At 44.8% G+C, this 23,256-nt stretch overlaps 1 protein-coding gene across 9 annotated transcripts in view; it reads right to left on the bottom strand.

The window, feature by feature from the left end:
• The window catches only part of MVB12B (multivesicular body subunit 12B), a 223,919-nt gene that overhangs the window by 158,072 nt on the left and 42,591 nt on the right, over nt 1-23,256 (bottom strand). For 5 of the 9 annotated variants that reach the window (XM_077850703.1, XM_077850704.1, XM_077850701.1 and 2 more), the window contains one exon: nt 15,689-15,811. In XM_077850703.1, coding sequence (XP_077706829.1) covers nt 15,689-15,811 — 123 coding nt within the window. Of the gene's footprint in view, nt 1-15,688; nt 15,812-21,070; nt 21,220-22,272; nt 22,415-23,256 lie in introns of those variants that run through there. The other 4 variants (XM_077850699.1, XM_077850697.1, XM_077850698.1 and 1 more) reach the window with 2 other exon arrangements.

Here is a 23,256-nt window from a genome sequence, read left to right as displayed (position 1 = left end):
GACAATGATGGTCTGAGAGAAAAATATCTGCAACATATGTAATAGGCAAAGAATTGATAAACAGAATCAATGAGGGACTCCTACAAATCAGCAAGAATAAGCCAACTACATGAGTCAACTATGAAAACAGGAAATTAATAGGAAAAAAAGAAGTGGCCAATCAACAGGAAAGATGCTCAACCTAAATATAAATAACAGCATATACAGTCACATGGTGAGCTCCTAGTTTGGGAAAATAAAAATAAAAAGACATAAGAGTGACAGTAAGGATGAGGATAAATAAAACTTCTATATGTCATTCACTGGGAGTATACAAAAATTGGTAAAGCATTTTTGAAAAGCTATTGGCAGTTAACTACTAAAATTTAAAATGTACATATCCTTTGATTCATCAGTCCACACCCAGGCATGTATGTACTTATCACAGCTTTGCTTTTCAAAGAACAAACCAAAAAAAAATAAATTTTCATCTGCAGGGCACTGGCTACAAATAAATTACTATACAGTAGAAAAAGAGCAATGAAAAAGAATGAGCTTGATATAGAATATAGGTTAGGACATGGAATGATTTCCTACAAATACTGTTAAGGAAAAGAGAAAAGCCAAGGAATATTATGTATATAGAGCTTATGTATAAATATTAATACACTAACAGCTACATAGCTTAGAATAATACAAACTTACTATTTTAATCACTTTATGAACATTAGCTCACTTAATCCCCCCCACACACAATTTTATGAGGAAAGTGATTTATCCACACTTTAGAGTCAAGGAAACTGAGGCACTGAGAGATAAAGTACCTTGACCAAGGTCATGCAGCTAATAAGTGGCAGAACCAAGATTTTTTTTTTTTTTTAAGATTTTATTTATTTGAGAGAGAGAGAAAGCACAAGCAGGGGGAGAGTGGGGAGAGGCAGAGGGAGAAGCAGTCTCCCTGCTGAGCAGAGAGCCTGATGTGGGACTGTATCCCAGGACCCTGGGATAATGACCTGAGCTGAAGGCAGATGCTTAACTGACTGAGCCACCTAGGCACCCCCAGAACCAAGATTTGAACCACCTAAGCAATACACCCTCTCTCTTTATAAAGAGTTGATCCTTGAGCATTGTGGGGGTTAGGAGCACCAACATAGCCCTCTGTGCAGTGGAAAATCCAATATAATTTTCAACTCTCCCCAAAACCCTTAACTACCAATAGTCTGCTATTAACTGGAAACCTTACTGATAACATCACCGGTTGATTAACACACATTTTATATGTTGTATGTATCATATATTGTATTCCTGCAATAAAGTAAGCTAGAGAAAAGAAAATGTTATTAAGAAAATCATTAAGGAAGAGAAAATACTTTTAGTGTACTGCAGTGTATGTGCTGAAAAATCCACATATTCATAGATGTGCACAGTTCACACCCATGTTGTTCAAAGATCAACTATATTTGCAAATCCACAGAAAAGGGATTGGAAGGGTAGAGAACAAACTATTAACAATTTACCTGCTATTAAAACTAAGCAACACTTTACAAATAACTAACTAATTAATATAACTGGATGCTAGAACCCCTGGATGTTTGCCTATTTCAGGAAACATAATAGAGCCTTCTACTTTCACCTCCCCTATTTGGAGACATTTCATGGACTTTCTTCTGTTCCAGTGATCCTCAATCTTTCAATAATATAGCTCACCGCCCACAATTCTCAACTCCAGCTACATTTTCTCTTCCAAATACATACCATCCTTCATGCAAACAGTCTCTAAACACTGTAAGTGTGGACCACAAAAATTGACAAAGGTGGCCCTGAAGCATTTTGAGTCTTGAAAACATTAAGGAGTAACTGGCAAGTATTTTACAAGCATGTAGTAACATATTTCTTGCCTATAAATATAATAAGGCTGAGACACAAACGTTTTAGAAAAATCTTTCTAAAGGCATAGAAACAAACAGATTTTGTGGCTAACCCTGAATTAACATAAAATTAAAGCAAGCCAGGACTTCCACTTCCAGGAATATAGGGTGGATATACTTTTCCCTATCCCTCCTGCTAAGTACAACTAAAAACCCTGGACATTATATGTAACAAAAATAAGTGATCCCTGAAAGATGACAGAAGAAAGCAGACAGCTATGGACCTTAGGACCCAAAGAATACCATGGTGGTGGTAAATTCTGTGGATTTCTTTTTGCCCTACATGCCAGTCTTGGAGCTAAAGAAGCCAGCTACGCAGAAACAGCAACAGACATAGACCAAAAAAAGCCCCAACAAAAGGCTGCTTTCTCCAGCCAAAAGGGCATCCTAGCAAGACAGAGACTTTTAGACATTAATAGATCGATTCTAGACAAACACCATATAAAATACTCTGTCCCCTCCCCTCCGACCAGCAAAGCCAAAGTAGGGAGCCTAGACTTCCACCCTCACCAGGCTATAATGGGGCATCCTAATGACTCTGCCAAGATGATGTCAGGGAAGGCCAAGTAGGGAGCCAGGACTTTCATCCCCATCTCAAAAATTGATAGAATACCAGAAAATCAGCAAGCACACAGCAGAATACAACACTCTCAGCCATGAGGATAAATAATATTTAAAGGAAATTTCTCTCAGTAACAGCAAAGTACAGAGTAGAGTCTTTTTGAGTGACCGTGGAATATATGCCCAAATAGACCATTTCATGGGCTATAAAAACAAATCTCAACAAATCTAAAATAATTGAAATCATATAGATTGTGTTCTCCAACACAGTCAAATCAAAATAGAAATCAATTACAGGAAAATCACTAAATGCTTGTAAACTAAACAACACAATTCTAAATAATCCATGGGTAAAACAAGTTTTAAGGGAAATTAAAAAATACAATGAACAGAATGAAAAGTTTCAAAAATACGAAAATTTGTGGGACATAGCTAAAACATCAAGGGGGAAATTCATAGCACTAAATGCATACATCAGAAATGAAGAAAAGTCTCAAATCAACAATCTAAGTTCCTTCCTCTGGAATCTAGAAAAAGAGCAAAATAACCCCAAACTAAACAAAGGAAATAATGACGATCAAAACAAAAATCAATGAAATTTAAAAGAGAAAAATAGAAAACAGTCAATGAAACAAAGAGCTGGGTTTTTTAAAAGATTCATAAAATTGGTAAACCTCAAGGAAAACTAACAAAGGCAAAAGGAGGACACAAAATATCAGAAGTGGAGAATACTATTACAGACTCTACAGACATCAAAAGGGTAATAATGGAGTGCTATGAATAATTCCACTAATTTGACAACTTAGGTGAAATGGGTCAATTCCTCAAAAATGTAAACTACTACAACTTACCCAATTTGAAATGAATTATTTGAACAGCCCTATAGCTAGTAAGGATATTGAATTCATCATTTTAAAACTCCCAAAAAAGTAAATGTCCAGGTCCAGTCTATCTCATTAGAGACTAAAGAATTCTATCTAACATTAAAATCCTACCTAATATTTTATTAATAACAATTCTACACAATTCCTTCCAGAAAACAGAAGAGGAACAAACACTTTCCAATTAATTTTATTTTATTTTATTTTATTTTATTTTATTTTATTTTATTTATTTATTTATGATAGTCACAGAGAGAGAGAGAGGCGCAGAGACACAGGCAGAGGGGGAAGCAGGCTCCATGCACCAGGAGCCCGATGTGGGATTCGATCCTGGGTCTCCAGGATCGCGCCCTGAGCCAAAGGCAGGCGCCAAACCGCTGCGCCACCCAGGGATCCCTCCAATTAATTTTATGAATCTAGTATTAACAAACCAGATAAAAATGGTATCAAAAAGAAAACTACAGATCAATATCTCTCACAGATACAAATATAAAATTCTTAACAAAATATTAACAAAGAGAATTCGTCAATAAATAAAAAGAATTATACGTTACAACCAAGTAGAATCTATTTAAGTTTGCAAGGCTGGTTCATTACTAAAAAAAAAATCAATTAATGTAGTACACACATTAATAAGCTAAAGAAAAAAACCACATGATCACATCAATCAATGCAGAGAAGACATCTGACAGTATTCAACACCCATTCACTACAAAAGTTCTCAGAAAAACAGGAATAGAAAGGAACTTCAACTTGATAGAAATCATCTACAAAGAAACCTACAGCTAATATTAAACTTAATGGTGAAAGACTGAATGCTTTCTCCCTGTGATCAGGAATAAGGCAAGGATCTCCACTCTTACCACTTTTATACGACACATCACTAGAAGTTCTAGCCATTGAAATAAGGCAAGAAAAGGAAATAAAAGGCATACGCAGGTCAGAAAGGAAGAAAGGATGATGTGATAGTCTACACAGAACATCCCAAGGAACATACGCTAAGTGAGTTCAGCAAGGTCTCAAAGTTCAGCAAAGATAAACATACAAAAGTGAGTTCAGCAACAATAAACACACAAAAATCAATTGTATTTCTATGTAATAGCAATGAACACACAGACATCAAAATTATAATTACAATTTCATTTACAATTACTCAAAAAATGAAGCGGTTAGGTTTAATTATACCAAAACATGTATGGAGCTTGTCTGTAAAACATACAGAATGCTGGTGAAAATAATCAAAATACTAAATAAATGGAGAGAATATTATGCTCATGAATTGGGAAACTCAACACAGTAAAGATGTGAATTCTTCTCAAGTTGATATACAGATTTAATATTGTGACACTGTGATTTATAATAAGAAACATATATTTGGTTTTCACCCATGGTTCCTGGCTCACAGCTCCCGCCCAAGGCCCTTGGAATTTCCTGAGCAATAAGAGTAATGGAAACATCCTTTGTTATAATATTTGGTCTCTTGCCCTCAGTTCCTGAAACTGTTTCAGAGCCATAAAGGTCAAAGAGGTGTCTTATTGTCCATAACAAGCTCCTTTCTATCACAACTGGGTTTATGTTAATGAGGTGACTTCTGAAAAGCACCTAAGGATGGGGGCCTCTAGGGGAACCAACCATGAATAAAGCACTGGAACTTTTAGTTCCACTCCTTGTATTTTGGGAAGGGAAGAGGTAGTGGAGGTTGAATCAATCAGCAACTGCCTATGATTTAATCAATTGTGCCTCCACAAAATCCCAAAAGCATGGGGTTTGGAGAGCTTCTAAGTTGACAAGTACATGAAGATGTGGGGAGAATGGTAAAAGCCCGACGACCTTTCCCCACACCTTGGCCTTTGCATCTCTTCCATCTGGCTACTCCTGGGTTATATCCTTTTATAATAAACCAGTGATTTAGTATGTAAAATGTTTCTGTGAGCTCTGTGACCCACTCTAGCAAATTGATTGAACCCAAGGAAGAGGTGGTTGGAACCTCTGATCTATAACTGGTAGGTCAGAAGCACAGGCAACAACCCAGCCTTGTGATTGTCATCTGAGGTGGGGAGAGGATAGTCTTGTGGGACTGAGACTTTAACCTGTGGGATCTGATGCTATTTCCAGGTAGACAGTGACAGAATTGTTTAACTATAGTACTTCTAGAGCTGGTGTCTGAGAATTGCTTGTTGCCAGTGTGAGGAATCACCCCCACACTGGACTTGGGTCAGAATCCCTTTTAAATGTTAGTTCCTATCTAAATTCCAGCATGCTATTTTTTATAGCTATGGACAAGATTATTCTAAAATTTATATGGAAAGACAAAGGACTTGAATAGCTGAAACAGTTTTTAAAAAGAAGAAAAAAGTGGGTGGAATCTTTCTACTCAATTTCAAGACTTATTACAGAGCTGCAGTAATCAATACTGTGTGGTATTGGCAGAAGGCTAGACACACAAAATGGAACCTAAGAGAGAGCCACACCAATATGCCCAATTGATTTTTTTCTAAAGGCTTAAAAGCAATTCAAAAGAAAAGGTTACCTTTCCAACAAATGGTACTGGAATAGTTGTTCATCTATAGTATAAAAAAGAGAGAACTAAGTCCACACCCTGTACAAAAGTCAAAATGTACCACAGACTTAAATGTTAAATGCAAAACTATAAATCTTGTAGGGAAAAAAAGGAGAAAATCTTCAGGATCTAGGGCTAAGCTAAGAGTTCCTAGACATGATGCCAAAAAATGGAAAAATTGAGAAGCTGGACTTTGTCAAAATTTAAAACTTTTGCTCATATAAGACCCTGATACAATAAAAAGACAAATATAGACCAGAAGAAAATATTTTCAAACCACATAATCAACAAAAGACTCCCACCTTCAGTATACAAGGACACTTTAAACAGTAAAAAAACAAAAAACCCAAACAACCCAATTAGAAAACAAATAAGAGGTAAGGTGGTATTTCAGTGGAGACACAGATAGCAAATACAAGCAGGAAACGTGTATCTGACGTCATTAGCTGCTAGAGTAATACAAATTAAAACCAAACAACTTGTCACCACACATCTATCAGAATGGCTAAAACAACGACAACAACAAAACAGTGACAATAATAAATACTGGAAAGAATGTAGAGAAATTGGATCCTATCTATATTACCAGTAGAAATGTAAAATGTTACAGCCACACAGGAAAAGAATTTGGCATTTTCTTAAAAAACTAAACATGTAGCTACTATGTGACCAACAGCCGCACTCCTGGACATTTATCCCGGAGGGATGAAAACACGTTCACACATAGACGTGTACACAAGTATTTACAGCAGCTTTATTCAAAATAGCTCCAAATTGAAAACAACCAGGATGTCTTTCAATAGGTAAACAGTTAAGCAAACTGTGGTGCAGCCATACCAGTTAATACTATTTGGCAATAAAATACACAATAGATAAAACTCCAGAGAATTACGCTGAGTTTTTGTTTTTATTTATTTATTTTTTAAATATTTTTTTCTTTATTTATTTATGATAGTCACAGAGAGAGAAAGAGAGAAGCAGAGACACAGGCAGAGGGAGAAGCAGGCTCCATGCACAGGGAGCCCGACGTGGGATTCGATCCCGGGTCTCCAGGATCGCGACCTGGGCCAAAGACAGGCGCCAAACCACTGTGCCACCCAGGGATCCCTGTTTTGTTTTGTTTTTTAAGATTTTATTTATTTATTCATAGACACAGAGAGAGAGAGAGGCAGAGACACAGGCAGAGGGAGAAGCAGGCTCCATGCAGGGAGCCCCACATGGGACTCGATCCCTGGTCTCCAGGATCACACCCCAGGCTGCAGGCAGCGAGCACCAAACCACTGCGCCACCGGGGCTGCCCTACGCTGAGTTTTTGAAAAACAGAACAGCACAAAAGCCCAATCCCAAAAGGTTACATGATGTATGATTCCATTTATATAACATTCCTGAAATGACAAAATTATAGAACTAAAGAACAAATTAGTGCTTGTCCGTGGTTAAAGAGGTTAGTTAACTCCTAGAGATAGTAAACAGCTTGCCTCCAAGCAGTGTTTATTTGCAAAACAACCAATCCTGAGTCTATATCCCCACCCACCTCCTTTTAGCAGGCTCCTTCTACTGTCCTCCCTACCCTAAATCACCTGAGGGCCAGGTATCTGACCACTAGACTACCCCTTAGAGCCCAGTGCCTGCTGAAATTATTTCAACTAGACTGTCTGCTCACCTGACCTGTCTTGCCTTTCCCACAGAAACCACAATAAAGGTTCCCTGCCAGGCTTCCCCCTCATTCCCTCTGCCTCCTGCCCAATGCTGATATTTCTGTGTGTGGCCCTGCATGGCTTGGCAGCATGTCCCTCCTCCTGGGAGCTGGGAGTATAACAAACTACCTTTTCAATGGCACTTGTCTCCTGATCTGTTGGCCTCATCATATCTGAATAAAAATAAAATCCCAGGGACAGTTTAAATCAGAAATGTTCTGTATCTTGACTGTATCAGTGTTAATATCCTGATTGTGATGTATTAGAATCTGCAAGAAATTACCACTGAGAGAACATGAGTCAAAACAAGATCTTTCCATATTACTTCTTATAACTGCATATGAATCTACAGTGATCTCCAGATAAAAAGTTGAACTGAAAAAAGCAAAATTAAAGCAAGTCCCTTGAACCCAACTCATTGGGGCTGCTTTGTCAGAAGCCTTTCTAAGGGTACACAGGAAGTTTAGCAAACAGGAGGAAGCACCAGAACCCCAGAGCACTGCATTGTGTCTCAAGTCCTCTCCACTTTCCAGATGAACCAACCATGGAGCAAGTCATTCCTGACAAGAAAAGTCTTTGGGTCAAAAGCTAAATGCAGAGTTGGCAGGACAGAAGCCTAGAAGGGGCAATTGAAGCCACTCTTTCGGTACACTTGTCCTCACAGCAGGCCACACATGCCTCTCATACACCTGCTGGATGTCTGAGGCCTAGGCTCTGTGGGCACAGGCAGACCTGTGGGGAGAGGCCAGTGCCACCCCAAGCTTGCTAATCCAGGCCACAGGAATCGCAGGCCTGAGGGCTGGTCACAAAACCACCGTCCCTGTTTTCAGTAATTTTCAGTTTAATGTATTTTCTAACAAAACAAAAAGGAGGAACACCTGGTGCTTTTTTTCCAAAACAAGCTCTGGGTATGAAAATAAACAAACTTGGGGGTGGGTCTCTGCCTGAGGTGGTTTCCGTTCTGGACAGCGAAGCTGTGGGAAGGGGACTGGAGGCAGCAGGAAGAAGCCACGGCCCCTGGCTTCTGCTTTTGCTCCTTGGAGGCAGAGCGTGGGGAGGGGCTCTCGCTGTCCTCTGGCCATGAGGAGCACTTCAGCTTTCCAGAGGGCCACCTGACAGTTGGGACCAGATCGGACGTGGTATATGCAGTAAGGAGAATAATTGGAAGATGCAAGTACTGGAGTTGGGGAGTGGGTTTGGAGGCTCTCTGTGCGACCTTCACATGGTGAAGTCTTCCACGTCCTCCACCAAATGTTTTTAATAAGATATTGTTACCATCTTCACATACTTCTGTGACTTTTTAATAATTTCTAGCGCTGTCTAAAGACATCAGCTCGAAACCTGCTCCAGCATTTAGCAGATTATTCTTTTCCCACCGTTTTGCTACATAGGACCTCATCTGCAGCCTTGGGACTTTCAACTTTCCCCTCTGTGTACCCAAGATGCAGCCCACTAGCCCAGAGGGGAGCTGGTCTCTCGTAGTCCCCCCAGTGCCCCTCACGTTTGATAGTTCAAGCATTTGAAATGTCCAATTATTTAGAAAATCCCAAACACATTTAGAGCATATGTAAATTATTCAGGTCCAATAGTTTTTAAGAAAGGTTTTATTGTCTAATTAGTTTCAGAAATAAGCAGCAGTGTTAAGAGAAAGGAGACGGGAAGTGTAGACTTAAGGCATGACTGGCCAGTGTCTGCCCACAGGGCCCACTCCCTGGTCATAGCCCTGTGACCCAGGCTGCCGGCTTCCCAGCACGTGGGGCCAGGAGGGAGCAGGAGCCACGCAAGCACCCCTTCCAGGCCCTTCTCTGGTGGGTCCTGGATGCCAAGTCCTCCGCCCCTTGTGGACCTTGCTTCCTCAGATGGCCCCTCCTCTCACATATCCTCAAACCTCCATTACCCTGGTTCCTTCCCATTGGCAGGTAAGTGTGTTCAACACTCTCCCATGTTGAAACAAAGGAAAAAAGACTTCTGACCCCATGTCACCCTCCGGCTGCCACCTCCTCTCCCTCCCCTCCTGCAAGGTCCCCTCCCACTTCAGGTGGGATCTCCAATGCCACACCTGTCTTGCTTCTGAGCCCACTACCAAGTCCATGACCATCTCCTTGGGATTAACTCAACAGAAACCTTACAGTTTCATTTTACTTAACCTTTAGGCAACCATGAAAGTTAACAACCACCCCTTCTAGAAAGACTCATTTTCCTTCAGTTTCTTACTAATTTTCACCCACTTCTCTGGATGCTCAACCCTGGTCCCCGCTTTAGGTTCCCTCTACACCCAGTACTCATGACACTCCAGGGGCCTCCGACAGGGACTCTGCTGTGACAGGACCACCTCCCAGGAATGCCTCAGTTATACCAGGGGCTCTGCCGGGTGCTGATGACACCCAGACTTCTCTTGGGACCCTCAGCTCTAGGTCACCCAACATCTCCACCTGGACATCACACAAGCACTTCAGGGTGCCCCAAACCGAGCCAATCGCCCTTCTCCACCCACAACCCACCCGGCTGTCTGCATTCCTTTCAGCTAGAGAGCATGGGCATCCACCAGCTGTCCAATAAGACACTTGTGTCATTGGGGCCCTTCCTTTCCTCACCTCTGTGCCCACCTCCCAACACTCAATCTGTGTTTTCCTGTGGAAGAGTATATACTTGGATGCCCATGTCCCTCAGATCCATGTACTTTCTGTCTCCACAGTTACTGGTCAGGCCACTACTCTCACACCCGGTGGTCGCACAGGGAGCCTCCAAACCCACTCCCCAACTCCAGTACTTGCATCTTCCAATTATTCTCCTTACTGCATATACCACGTGAACTTCTAAAAACACAGACCTAAGAATCTCTTCTTCCTGAAGTCCTCTGACCACCCCCACCATCCTCAGAATAACAGAAACTCCTTTGTGCTGTGATCCAGCCTCATCCATTCTCCCAGCCTCACCTCTGACCTCAACTCCAATCTTACCTCCAACCTTCCACCTGATGGAACCCAACCTTCCCGGACCTCGGATTCCCAAGGCCTCACACAATAAGCAGCTGGTTGACAAATATTTGTGAAACCAAGGCATGCATAAGTCAAAGAATGAGTAATGTCAGGAAAAAGTGTCACCAAGGAGCTACTCCAATGGGGTTTTAAAAGAGAGGTAAAATCTTACCCAAAGAGTGGGGTTGGGTGCGAGGTACAGGAATTCTGGCATTCTGGAAAAAAGCAGACTCAGAAGGACAATGGTACAAAGTTTCTGCTTATTCTGAGTATGAGAAAGTGAGAAGTTCAGCAAGGCCAGGGAAGAAGTGAGTAGAAGGAAGTGAGACCGGAAAATACATTGAAATCACGTGTACTCAATGAAAGAGATGAATGAATTAATAATAGAGCTATCTATGTCCTCAATGTGTTATATTTTAAAAGTTAGGAGAGTGTGAATAGTACCATTCCATTTATATTTTTAAAATATATATATATTTTTAAAAACTCATAGATATACACATCCTCAGAGACTTTCTGAAGTCTAAATCAGGAGAGGCTGAAAATAGCAGAAAAAGCTAGCACAGTCCTCCCTGAGGTAGACCTGCGGCCACATGTAGAGATTATTTAAGAGTGACTTGATTAGACCAGTGGTTCTCAAAGTGTGGCCCCTGGACCAGTAGCATCAACATCACCTGGGACTGGTTAGAATGAACTTCTCAGGCCCTGCCCCAGACCCACTGCAGCACGAATTTGGGGTATGGGGTCTTCCAGAATAGTGAGGTCTCAAAATGCTTGAAAATTCCCCCACCTGGACATCTGAAAATAGTCACTGAGCTAAGGGATAATTTGTCACTCTGGAGTGATTGCGCCATAAAGACTCCTGTGTAGAGGGTGAGGTTTTTCTGGAAGAGGATGGAAGAGGTCTTAGACTGAAGAGAGGGAAAAAAAAAAGTCTCCTGCTCTCTCTGAGGCCAGGATTCAACTCTAAACACTGTTCTGGGATAGGCAGAATGAAGGCGGAGTCTGGGCAAGTAGGGGGTCAAAGGACATGGGGCCTCAATAGCATACTGTCATATTCTCTGAGTTTTATTCTCTCATTCCCCTCATCCTCAGGACTCCCGAATAATCTCATTAAAAGTGATTCCTGTCTCAGGTGTTCTACGGGAAACCATGGCAGGTCCCAGAAGAAGGGAGTAGCAGGGAATGTCGATCCCCACTCAAGCCAGAAAGGTGGGAGCAACCACTGCCAGGTTAGCAGGGAGCTGCACCCAGCCTAGGGCAACCTCATAGATGTCACCAACAAAAATGGCCCAGTACAGTAGCAGGGGAGAAAGCCAGAGCCGAAGAACCCTGAGCACACTTGACGTGGTGCAGTGGGAGAGGTGCAGAAAATGCAGCAGGATAGACACTGGCAGGTCTGAGGGTAGAGAAGAAAGGGAGGGATTTCTAGAGGTAAGTTGGAGTGAGTTTATGTTGTCATAACCTGGAATTTAGCAAGAAAGGTGGACAGGTCTGGAAAGCTGGATCTGACAGATAAACAGTGTGTTAGGATTTCCTGTCCAAGCACTTAACCACAATTTTATTTTACATTTCTTTGTGTGATCATATAATTCTCATCCTCTCCCTCTGGACTGTGAGCTTTGTGAAGGAAGGACCCTGGATGTTTCCACTCACCACTTAATCCCCAGTATCTAGCTGGCACATACTATTTACTCACAAAAGGAGCTGGATAAATAAACAATTTAAGTTAAAACTCTATAGAGCATTTGATTCTTCTTTCTCTGTATTGTTGACTTTTTGTTAGTTTTTGCCCAAACAGCATATTATCATATGAAAATATATTACCAAAAAGCATTACATCAAAGGGATCTACTTCCGTTTGGGGGGAGAGTCATGTTATAAATGCAGCATCAAGGCTTTAGTCTGAGTTGCAAACACTTGGTTAGAAAGGCAAAAGAATGTAAAAGTTAGAATGTATTAGAACGTATTTCACCAAATACATAGAAATACACCCACGGTGGTCATCAGCTATGGCCAGCCTGATGCCCTCAGATGTTGCTGTATCTCAGAGTGACTTGGAAATCAAAGATTAATTCTGCACAGAAGAATTTTAGCATAAAGTGCTTCTATGGCATTATGATTCACTGAAAACTGACCATCCACATATGATAAAACAGCATGTACTACCTTCAGCAAATGCCAGGCGTCTACAATAGAGTCAGCATGCAGGTGCCGTGACGTCACAAGGACATAGGCGACTGCTCGCCCTCTGACAAAAGGAAGGATCATCACCAGTCACTCTAAGATCTGAGAGTATGGCAGTGGAACAGAAAGGGCAGGCTATTTCACAGAGGATTGCAGACAATGAGACAATAAATTGAGAAGTTTAGCAAATAATCCCCAGTCCCTCAACCTAAGAAGCTTCCCCTGAACTGGAGAGAAGAGAAGCTATAAAATTAAATTTTTATAAACACACATGTGGCATTTTTGACTTCAAGCAAGCAACAAGGCCTGTGGTCATGCTACCCCGGGTTAGCAGTCCATCCATGCTAAACTCTTGGGGCTGTATGGTCACAGTACTGAACATACTCTGTACACAGGAGGGATTAATCCTGCAGCAGATGTGACAGGCAGAGTGGGCCTCGCCACAATCCACAGCAGGTTCCTCGCCACTGCGGTTCAGTCTAAGCATCTCAGAAGCCCGCCACTATAAAACGCCTTACATTTCGGTTTGGAGGTTGACGTTCTATGAAACCCCAGATAAAAGGAATGAGAAGTGCCTCTCTTCGCCCTGGACTCCCAGCCTACCCCTGGAACTCAGGGTCAGACCTCCAGGGAACCAGATCCTATCTGAGAACAATCCAGTGGTCAGTACCAAGAGCTTTCAGAGGGAGCTCGGACACTCTCCATCTCTGCGTGCAGAGGCTGGGTAATTGCCGGGCTGACCCTCGGAGCCTCTTGCCCCGCTCACCTTTCACTATAATGCGTGGTAGAGCATAATCATGAAATGTGCTTATTAATTTTACTCATTTGACGCTGCGCTCTTCTGCCCTGAGCTAGATGTTAGGAGAAAATGATAGGGATAGATTCTGCTCCTGTCAGACTTACCAAGACTTTCAGAAAACCAGACTATCAAAGGCCATCTGCCACCCACTAGCCAAGCTTTCAAGATGACCCCAAAGGTACAAGCAGAATGTTAAAGACACAGATCAACAAAAGAGAACAGAAAGAAGATGTGGAGACCCATGCCCTGGGTGTGAGCCCCCCACATGAGCCCTCCCAGGAGAGCAACCCCAGAGCCAGTCCTCCCAGAGATCACGAGCATTGAGCCCCTGCCCTGATTCATGACTTGCTGCTTCATATCTAATTCATCAAAAGACACTTTGGTTTCTCAAATCAGGAACATTTTTATTAGCTTCCCCAAGAGTTTTATGGCACAAAGCCATATCTAATGATTCTATTTTACAGCAAGTTATACATTCAAACAGCACTTTGAAGTCAGACAGCAGGTAAGACTCAAATCTTTGTCAAAAAAGATTCCCTTGTCCTTTCACTTTTAAAATGTTTATAAGCTTTCAAACAGTTGGGAAAGTGATGTGAAGGATTTTAACAGGCTTCTCCTTCTCTGCACAGGACCCAGCGCTGGCTGACTCAATATATACTACAGTGTTCTCGAAAGGGTTTGCTTTTGCCCCTCTGTTCCCTCCACCTAGGGACATCTGGCAATGCCTGGACACATTTTTGGTTGTTACAACTGCAGTTGATGCTACTGGCATCTAGTAGGTAGAAGCCAGGGATGCTGCTAAGCACCCTATATATGTGGCAATGGATAGCCCCCCAACACAGAATTACCTGATTGTCTAGTCCAAAATGTCACTAGTGTCAAGATTGAGAAACCATGCCTTAGGGCTTCTTCTGGACCAGGTGTCATATCCCCCCCACCCAGGACATTAGATGTTAATCTAATCACAGCAGCAGGTTTTCAGTGCTGGCTAATGAGACTTGTATTCTTTTATTCTTATGCATTCTTGGTGCACATTTTCAATAAATGGAATAAAATGCTGTCTTAAACAAAATGAGGAAAGTGAAAATAAGACCACCTTAGAATCTCAGGCCATAGTCACTGGTAATCAAACCCTCCTTATGTTGTTCTGCACTTTTTAAGCCCGATCCAAATCATAATTTATCTACTGAAACAACAAAATAACCAATGCCAGCCATCAGTACTACTGAACACCACCAGAGACACATGCTGAAAAGCAGAGCAAATTCTCTGTTAAACTTAACCTGTCGTGGTATGATCAGTCAGGGCACTGGACTTGGAAGGGGGTCTGCTCCTGATTCACTACTTCCCAGGACTGGGACTCTGTCACTTCACTTGCCAGAGCTTGGATTCTCTTAATCAGCAAAATGGAGAGGATAAGATACTTGCCCTTCTCACGTTCCAGGAGGAGATAAAGACACTTGCCCTTCTAGAGTTCCAGGGAACTGTGAGAGCCAAATGAGTTCACAGGTAGGAAACTGCTCTGTAAACTGTAAAGAGCTTTAAGAATGTATGGCAATATGCTGATGACACTTACACATCCAGGACAACCTATGACAAGGATCTTTCAGACTCCTGGATCCTTTTCATGAAATTTCATAACTAGAAGTGAGTTTAGAATCAAGGGAGCCAGGAGCGCCTGGGTGGCTCAGCAGTTGAGTGTCTGCCTTTGGCTCAGGGAGTGATCCCAAGGTCCTGGGATCACCACAGGCTCACCCCAGGGAGCCCTGCTTCTCCCTCTGCCTACGTCTCTGCACCTCTCTCTGTCTCTCATGAATAAGTAAGTAAAATCTTTTTTAAAAATTAAATTAAAAGAAATCAAGGGAGCCAACGCTTTAGTTTTACAGAAGGTGAAAATGGCCATCACAGAGGCCAAGTGACTCTGCCAAGGCCAGGAAACAGCCCAAGTGGACTCAGGTCCTCTGACTCCCAACCCAGGACACTCTCCACCCCCTCCCACTGGTGATGCTTCCCCTCCCTGTTTAAGTTCCTAGAGGAAAGGAGCACATTTATGTACAAGGCTCAGGGGGTCTTGAACACAGGAGATAAATACTGGTTGAATCAAGGATCTTGACTTACTACATCATAGCCTGTTGGGGCTCGGTTCCGAGAAGCCACCACCCCCACTCCCGTGATGGGATCCATCGACGTCTCTGGCAAAGCTTCTGAAAGGTCTTTGACTTCAGGCATGGTGGACTGGTCCTAGTTCCAAATAGGAAAAAGAAAGCAGAAAATTCAAACTGACCATTTAAAGTAAATGATACAGTCTCAAAGAGAACCAGAATCTTGGGACAAATATCCTAAGCTAAGCTCCATATACTGAACTGGCTAAAGGAACCCTGACCTTACCTGACCCTTTCCTCAGATCAAGAATTCAAGTCATCTCTGACCCCTGCTCTTCTCAGGTTGGCTCTGAACACTGGGCTCATGTAGTTAATGCAGGCCTGTCCCTGCTCGGAGAGGTAACTTTGACTCAAACCCATTCTTAACCCTCTCAACAAGCTGCCTGACTTCTGAACGGATACCAGTAGCTTCTCTGAGAGTAAATCAGACACAGCTGAATCTAATACCACTTTTCACTTCTGTCCCTTACAGTATTCCTTTGTGGAGGTGTAGACCTCCAAATCCACAGCCTCTATATAGCACAACAGAGTGTGGACTGTTCAGTAGGCAAAGCTTTGCAAACACATGGAGGAAAGTGTTCTGGAAATGGAGGCAAAGGGATGGCATTCAGGTCCAGGCTCTACGGCTTACTGGCTGGTGACTTTGAGTAAGCAAGAGGTCATGATACTGACAGTCAAGAGAGCCATCATGAGATCTAAGGGAATCACATAAAGCAAGGGCCTGGAGCAGTCCCTGGCACACAGTAGGCACCCAACAAAATGCAGATGAGACTGGCAGGTTTGGGGCACACAGGTCCAGCATAAATGGCCAGAAATGTGGTACACGCCGTTTCTGGGAGGACTGGCAGGCGCCTTTGTTGTGTTTAATCCCACAGGTCATGTGGGCACTTACTCAAAGCTAAACACTAACAATGACCATAATTCTTGCTGGGCACTTTGGGAGAAAAGGAGGGGAAATGGAATTATTATTCTGCTGCTGACTGCCTCTTGATGTGACTAGAGGAGACAAGGAGAATATAGAGAGCACTGGGTCTGGGCAGCTCGAGTAGCAGGGCACCAGAAAGCAAATAAAAGAGGTAACACCTTATGTAAATGACTTTTAGTACTTTTAAAAGGACAAGCAGTGAAAAAGAGCAAGTTAAATTCCACCTCCTTCTGCAGTAATTAAATTCCACCGGCTGTAGGTCCACCAGATCTCTCAAAGCTGGTTACTGCTTCTAAAGCAAACCAAACACCATGCCTAACTAGGCAAGGAGAAGAAATATTCTTAATTCTCAGCCTTGAATCAGAAAAGGCAGAGGCTATTAAAAATGACTGCGGCCTTCTACATGGGAACAATCAGAATGCCATATGCAAGTCACCCATGTAATCAATGTCCCCTGAAGCCCACAAAAGGCTCCGGAAACGGACTCAGCAACGAAATTGAGCCAAATATCCAATCAAGGCTAGGAAGCGCCTGGCAGCAGCCACACTCTCAACTTCTCTTTATGACAAAAGCCAAACTCCACCTCCAAATCCACAGCCTCTATATAGCACAACAGAGTGTGGACTGTTCAGTAGGCAAAGCTTTGCAAACACATGGAGGAAAGTGTTCTGGAAATGGAGGCAAAGGGATGGCATTCAGGTCCAGGCTCTACGGCTTGGACCTGAAAAAGTGATGCTTTACTTAATTCTACTGAAAATGAACTTCTAGAAGCCCAGGCCAGGGGGTAGGATAATACCATGCCACACCACTGCATCATTCTCTTTTTTCAAATTTTATTTGCCAAGCAGGTTTGTGTAAAGCACAGGCCTCGCCGCCTCCTGCACACAGTAGGCAGGAAGCATTTACTGAATGAATAAGCGTGCATGTCCTCCAAAAAGAAGGCGTAGGGTCAAATATCTGCATCAGCCCGGTCCGAAGCTGGTGATAGTCCAAACGCTAATCAAAAAGTATTGTCACCTGGAAAATCCCATAGTATCGGTAGCATGAAAATAACGGCGCTGCAGTTTGAAAACTCCGGGTACCTGCTGTTGGTTACCAAAACGCTTTGCAATTAACAACTCATTAACAGAATGCACAAATTCTGCCAGTGCTAAAATATCACGCTGTGGATTTAATAAAGAACATCCGAGGTAAGTTTTTACGATGATGATGCTGGTGGTGGTGGTGGTGGTGGCGGTGGTGGTCCTGCCTCTACTATGTGAGAGGGAGAGAGGAGGCAAGTGTGGGAAGAAGTAGGAAGTCGTTGACTCGCTGACAGACTCCGGTCCTGTGGCCACGGCTGTCCCCGGCCCTGAGGAGACTCGCCCCCGGCGACCCCGCTCCCACAATGCACCGGGGAGGCCGCGGGCCGCTCGCTCCAAGATGGCCGCGGGCTGCCTCCGGCTGAGGCAGACAAAGGAGCCGGCGGCCCGCCAGCCTGCGGACGGGAGGACGCGACCGCAGAGCGCGAGCACAGAGCATCTCGGATGCGCGCCTCCTCCTTCCCTCTGCCCCAGTTGCTGCACCCTGGGGATCAAGGCAGCCTTTGTGAAATACAGACAAATGAGTCCTCGCGGCGCGGGGCCGCGGCTGGCTCGGCCGTGGAGGAGGCCCCACCACCGGCAAAGGAAGCTTTTAATGAGAAACGCCCAAGATATCCATGGCAGGGGCCATCACTCAAAGCAGCCTGCCCTGAATTACATATTTTCTGACTGCAAATTACTTTTAACAGCGTCTCTGCCGTCGCTTCAATTGACCTTCCTAACAAAAGGCCATTTATTAACCAGCGCTCGGCGGTTCCCGGGCCGAGTGGAGCCTCGAGCCGGGAGGGATGGCACCGCCGAGGGCTCAGCCGCCTGGGGCCCCAGGCCAGGCCTCCGAGAGGGGCGCGGGGCTGCCGCGGGGGCCGGGGCGGCTGCTCAAGACCGACGTTAGCCCGCCTGGCAACTGGCGACAAGCCCCCGCTTCGTCCTCAGCAGCTCCGCAGCGGACAGGGAGGGACCCCCCGGTCTCAAAACCCTAACTGCACACTAAACGCGCTGACACACCTGCCCTGCGTTTGTACAACGCGTTGCAATTCTCAGAAAGCTTTCTGGGGTCCCTTCCTGACGGATGATCATACCAGACCTGGGAGGTGGCTGGGTCTTGTTACCCCTTAGAGAAGACAAAACTGAGGCGCAGGGTGATCGGACGCCAAGGTAAGCGGCAGCCGCCAACCTGAGCAGAACCTGCCGTCCTCCCCCCCCCCGGGTCTAATCTGCCTTCCACGACACTATGCAGAGAGACCAACATCCCGCCTGATGCCCGACTGAGAAAGCAGTTTCAACACTAATTATATTTAAAAATGCCAAAGCTCGTCTTTCTCCAGCCACAGCCCAATAAGTAAAGCAAAGGGGAGACAAGTACAGAAAGATAAAAGTAACATGGGATTAATTTTCCTCACACCTCAGTTTCAAGATTCAACATTTCCCTCATAAATAATTTACAACAATAAAAATGAGCTAAGGCCATGTTTGTGTAGGACGGAGGTAAATTTAGGCCTAATGAGGGAGATCCGAGCACTGCACAGGAGGGAATAGGTTGATGTATAGCACTGTGTGAGCACAATCGACAGCACACAGGGGCTCCATTACCAACTGGAAGTCGAGAGGCCGACCAGGAGGAGGGGCGGGCAATTTAGGGAAACTTCTACCATCCCAGCTGGGGCTGCAGGGAAGGTCTCTACAGGGAAAGCCAAAAGTTGCCCGGGATTTTAGATAAGACAACAGAGGCAGAGATTTCTCAGAACTCTAAGACTGAACCAACCTGAAATTCAGTCAGTTCTCAGTAAATGCCAGGTGAGGAACAGAGGCAGTGATGGCACCTGGGAGTCTTGTCTACTCGCAGGCACGGGAAGAGCACAGCGGCAACACCGACCTTGAGTTGGTCCTAATCTCACCCCACAGGTCACCTGGCCCCAATCTCCATCCCAATCTCTACCCACGGCACATGGCCATCATTTCCAAGGCTGGGGGCTGCACAGCCTTACTCTGGGCAGGTACTGGAGTCTGCCCGGAGAGATTTCTCCACCAGGCAGGAGAATATGTGTGAATGTGCTGTGGGGTGTGTGTGTGTGTTCCATGTACATATTGGGGCTCCATGGGATCAGTTAAGAGGATTTTTTTCCCTGTCATGCCTGCTGAATGCTACGCAACAAGGCTGAATCAGAGAAAACCCATCTCCTGCTTCTGCCTGCAATACTGCAAACAGTGCCTGGGGAAGGCCCCAGCCCCCAGCCCCCAGCCCTGCAGCACCTTGGCAATGCCGTCATCCCAGGTTCACAGAGAAATGAACTTTAACTATAAAGCCTCTCATACAGACAGCACACTGCTCCCTTGTAGCTGATCAAAGAATTACTACAACACTGTGCTTAATCCCTAAAAGTCAGCGGTGCTGGGCTTAACTGATGCTGAATATTGTTTCAGAATCAAAGGCATGCCTCCCGGCCCCAGTCTGGGAGAAAACTAAGCTACTGTATCACAGTTGAAAACTCAGGGGAACTTTGATATCATCTCTGTTTAATTTCCCCGGCCCTGTGAGCCGGGGGTTTATCTCGTTTTATCAACTCCTGTACTGAAATCAAAACCCAACTAACAGAGCTCAGACCTCTCTCCACTGGGGCCCGTCCAGCGGCGGGGTGGGGTGGATGCAACTACTGCAGGGGGGCGGTGGGAAGGGGGCGCTGCCATCAAAGGAGGCGCAACAGGAACCCCAACTCGGCCTCCCTGCAGGGTGAGGAAGGCCAGCTCAGAAGCAGCACCAGCGCTGCACACCGAGGACCCAAGGCGTGACTCGCACACAACTTTGGAGGAGAGAAATTTCAAAGTATGGGGTAGGGGGCAGGTTAAAATTGGGCTACTATAATTGAAATGACAAAAACAGTAGATTAATTAAGTCCCTATAGAAGGATGAACTTGCAATCAGCGTGTATGAAATGCAAAGTCAAGGGCACAAAAGACACAAACTGTCTACCCACATCCACCAAGCTTGCAGGGCTAGGGAAGAGCAGTGAATAAATATTTCACTTGCCATGGGAACCTCACTAAAAGCAGGGTCCAGGGCTGAGAGCAGGCTGTCCCCCAGTGAAAGCTGCCCCTGTGCCCGTCATAGGGCAGCTCTTTGCCAGTGGCAGCGGCGGTCTGCAAGAACCCACTCCCCCCTCTTGCCCCATGGTTACTGGCACCTTTTTTGCCAACAACTCTTTAGCAGGTAGAGAAGGACATGGCCCCATTCCTGTTGGAGGGAGCCCATGGCCAGGTTTCACCAACACACACCACAACGCACACAGACACACAAACTAGGCCACCTCCATGCAGCTAAGGTACAGGGACCTACCTCCTCAGGAGATGGCAGGCTGAGGCCTGAGTCCATGCAGCACCCAAGCGAATGGCTACTCATGGGGGACAGCACACAGGCTGAGAGGCGTCCACCGTGGAACCTCGGAATGGCAGCCTGGTGCCTCCTGCACTTGGTCTGGACCACTTACCTAGTCAGAAGCCAAATCACTCTGACAAACACTGTTGAGTATGGTCAGGTGGCAACAGGCCACAGGCTGCTGGGAGAGCTGCTAAGATATTAGGAAACTAAAGCAAATATTTTTCTAAGCTCTCCTAGATCACAAAGAATTTTCCAGCTAGGGAACTAACAATGGTGAGCACTTCCTTTTTCCCCAGTAAAGGCCTGTTACTTCTAATAAAGAATCTGGTGTATAAATGCATCCATTCTATCTGACCTATGCTTAGATTTCTATTAACCATTTGTATACCAAACAGATTTTACATAAACTGTGATATAGGCATCAAGTTATTGCAGCTCATACAGTGCCATGCTAGATCCTGGAATTCACTCTCCAAAAATAAATTCAGGATCAAGTTCTATAGCCCTGCTGTAGCCAAAGCCCTGCCTCTTACAGGCCTGACTGCAAAATCAGGGAACCTAGTGCTGGGAGTGAGGAGCAATCTCCAATACACTCTGGGCCTCACCCCAACCTGCCTACAAACACCACAAACCAGGGTCAGCCCTGCCCACTCCCATCAAGTCTTGCTGCCATGTTGTCCCCTGGAGAGAAGGAAGGAGGAGAACCCCAACAAAAGGCAGATGCTCTCCAAATGGAAGCCATCCCAGGAGGACACAGAGACATGCTCTCCTGATGTTCAGTGATATAAGGTAAGTCATATCCTTCCCCTGATGGCCAGTGTCTACACACTGGCCAATATGTCACCTCAATGCCACACAAATGGGCTGTCAGGTTGGAAATCCTCAGAACACCTGGCTTCAGGTCAGCCAGACATGTCTCATCACCAACACTCTCCTCTCTGACTTTCATAGGGATCTTGAGAGATTCTTTTCATATGTGTGGTCATCTAATCATTCTACCTGTATGCTGATGACTTCCAAAATACCTCCATCACCCCGATTTTTCTCCTGAGACTCAGAGTCTAGTGAGTCTAGACTAGTGTCCGGCTGGCTCTTGCCATCTGCATGTCCTGGCTGACCATGCCATCCTCCCCCTGAACCATCTCCCACATTCCCAGTACCTGGCAGGACCCGGCACACAGCAGAAAGTCCGCAAACATTTATGGAGAGCCTTTGTGTAAGCAGTGAGGGAGAGTATGCGATGATGACGATGGACAATCCAACATTCTGGAGCAGATTCCAACTCTAGCCAGTATGAGTCACCTGCAGAGTCCATTAAAAGAGATTCTTGAACCCACTCCCAGAGATACTGATTAAGTAAGTACAGGGTGGATTTTGAGAAGCTGCATTTCTAACAAGCTTCGGGTCTGAACTCTGAATACAAGACAGCAGGTTCTCATTAGATGTTTGATGAATGAATGAACAGGGAAAAAAAAAAATAACTGGATGTAATCATCCATGGGAATAGCCTCAGAATGAGTCCCTCAGACTCTCCCTCCCCCAAACAGGTTGTCACCAGCCTACCATTCAAGATCTCGGTCACATTCTCCCCAAACCTTCCCTGACCACCCAGCCTCACAGCTGCTGTCACTGAGAACTCTGCTCTTCATGGGGACATGGCCTTAGCACACACGTGTGTACAGGTACACATGTAAATACACAGAGAAACACACAGCCTTGCCTCTCAGAAGGTCATAGCACACTTTCCCTAGCAGAACAGTAGTTGTTCAAAGGCGTTATGTCTACCCTGTGCCTAGCTCACAGTGGGTGCTCAACAAATGGATTATGGGATTAGTGGGTGGGTGGGTAGATGGAAGTAAGGGAGAAAAGAAGGAAGAAAGGATCAAGTTTCCATCATCTTTTCAAAACTGCCCATCTTTCACTGTATTAAGAAGGGTACACAAAGCAGCAAGGGCCAGAGCAGAACCATGGGCCCCTTCCAATGACAGCGCCAGGCTGGGCATCAGTGAGCCCAGGACAATCACCATAATTCTGGGAATAGGCACTGCAGAGGAGGGGAGGCAGGACTGCAGCACTCCCAGTGGCTCCAGAAGTGATTATGACTCAGTCCAAGCAGACTGGATGAGGGCCTGGCAGGGGCCAAG

The sequence above is a fragment of the Canis aureus genome, chromosome 16 (genome assembly GCF_053574225.1).
Source record: "Canis aureus isolate CA01 chromosome 16, VMU_Caureus_v.1.0, whole genome shotgun sequence".
Classification (NCBI taxonomy): domain Eukaryota; kingdom Metazoa; phylum Chordata; class Mammalia; order Carnivora; family Canidae; genus Canis; species Canis aureus.
This window is presented reverse-complemented; position numbering and strand designations above follow the sequence as displayed.